Genomic DNA, 1,919 nt, shown 5'->3' on the forward strand with positions numbered 1-1,919 from the left:
CACACCTCTTCCAATAATTGCCTATAAATTCTGAGGCATGGCTTCGTTTTTAACACACCAAAAATATTACAGAACTTCCTTCTTTCTGAAAATACTGCATTCTAATTCGCAGTCTCTTTCTCTCAAATTCGTAAGTGTGATTTTGCTCCGTTCTTTGAGTTCGTCGGTATCCTGCAGTTTGTATTGCCACTGTTGCAGGAAGGTTTATTCCGTTTCATCCTGGGAGGATTTAATCCAGTACCTTGGCAACTTGTGAGGGGGTTAAAATTCCTTAAGGACGCACAAACAAATTGTGGACTCGGAATATTTCTTATTCTTTACTGTTTTTCCAGTTTCTTTTATTCTTCTAACAATTTTCTGATTTTGTGTTTTAACACAGTAGCGAACAACATTTTGCCTAAAGTAAATAATTCATGTGTCACAATTTCATTTCAAATCACTGCTTAACAATCTCTTCATTTTAGTCTCTGCAAAAACAATCTCAATATAATTGCCATAGCTAGCATATGAACCAAACGACCCCTTAGCGTTTTTGTTTCTAATAAAATATAAACTCTCTTATGATTGTTTTTCACCCACATTATTGGACTGCTAACCACAATCTCCATATCATAATCATTGTAATCACTAGTTATTATTTCTTGGCAGGTAAATGAAAAGCGGAAAGCGGAAAGGTTTCTTTTTTGTTTATTAAATTGAAAAGTGCTTCTTTAGTTAGCTCTACTTAAAATCTCCTAGTTTGATATGCTAATGTTACGGACTGAATGAAGATGGACGAAAAGAAAGGACTGGGAGTTCGGTTGATATGGCCTATTCTTTCTGTCTCAATTTGAACGTCCATTTTGGCATGTTAAGATTACTAATAGAAGAGTTCGAAATTGTTGTTTAATTCTACCCTTTTATATAATTAGTTGATATTGATGAGAAAGAATGGTAGACTACAAGTTTAACGAGCTGAGGACCTTGAATTTGAGGAACTTGTTTAGTGTCAATATCCACAAACATTGACCAACAATTAATTTTATGAATAACCAGCAACATGATAGGAAAATTCATTAGATATGGATCGAAGAGCGTAACTTAAATTTTACTAGTGTTTTCCCAAGTGATCTTAGACTTCAATAATATGATATAGGATTTTAATCAGATAAAATAACATACCATTAAGCATATCTGATTTTATAGACATTTTCTGAAAGGACTGGTTGCTTGTATATAGAAGAAAGTTGACTACTTACATTCAATTTCCCTTATGAAGTTGGAACATTCGAATCGGAACAACACCGGACTATATCTAAACGTAAGAAAGTTTGGCTATTGTGACATTCTCAAGAAGAAACATAACTACATCAAGCTCTGGTCAGGTAGCAAATAAAAGGATGTCCGGATTGTTTAAACTTGTGCAAATTGTACTTCAAACCCACCATATACTATCATGTTAAAGCAACTCCATTTAAACCTTTATCATACAACAGACCACTCTAGGCCAACATATCTAGAGTATAGGTACAGAAGATCCTTTCCACAAAATTGGATCTCCGGGCAGTTGGATGAAGGAAGGAAAAATAACAAGCTAAGACAAAGCATGACCTCACAAATCTGACAATGTCTCACTAAACCAATCTGAAAGACGCTTCATTTTCACTGAAAGCTCTCTATTTTTGGCAAAGTAAGCCTCACCATTTGCTAGCATCACAGAGAAATCATGCTTCACTGCTTCCAAGCTTCTATAATAGTTGTTCTCTAACCTTAACCGGATTATATCAGGTGATAGAGGAACAGGGAACCTGCAAAGAGGAAATCATTTATCGCATTGGGTCCATTAATAATTGTGTATGCCAAGCAACCGTGCAACAAACATACGTCCGAAGATTGAAAAAATAACTATAGCAAACCCCCCCCCCCCCCCCCCCCCCCTA

The 1,919-nt window shown here is 35.7% G+C and overlaps 1 protein-coding gene across 2 annotated transcripts in view; it reads right to left on the reverse strand.

Moving 5' to 3' along the window:
* Nucleotides 1–1,363: 1,363 nt before the first annotated feature.
* LOC109209198 (bromodomain and WD repeat-containing protein 1-like) overlaps nucleotides 1,364–1,919 on the reverse strand; it is a 25,201-nt gene continuing 24,645 nt past the window's right edge. For both annotated transcript variants that reach the window (XM_019372415.1, XM_019372416.1), the window contains exon 24: nucleotides 1,364–1,787. In XM_019372415.1, the coding sequence (XP_019227960.1) occupies nucleotides 1,592–1,787 (196 nt within the window). In that variant the 3' untranslated portion in view covers nucleotides 1,364–1,591. The remainder of the gene's footprint in view (nucleotides 1,788–1,919) is intronic.

The sequence above is a fragment of the Nicotiana attenuata genome, unplaced genomic scaffold (genome assembly GCF_001879085.1).
Source record: "Nicotiana attenuata strain UT unplaced genomic scaffold, NIATTr2, whole genome shotgun sequence".
NCBI lineage: Eukaryota > Viridiplantae > Streptophyta > Magnoliopsida > Solanales > Solanaceae > Nicotiana > Nicotiana attenuata.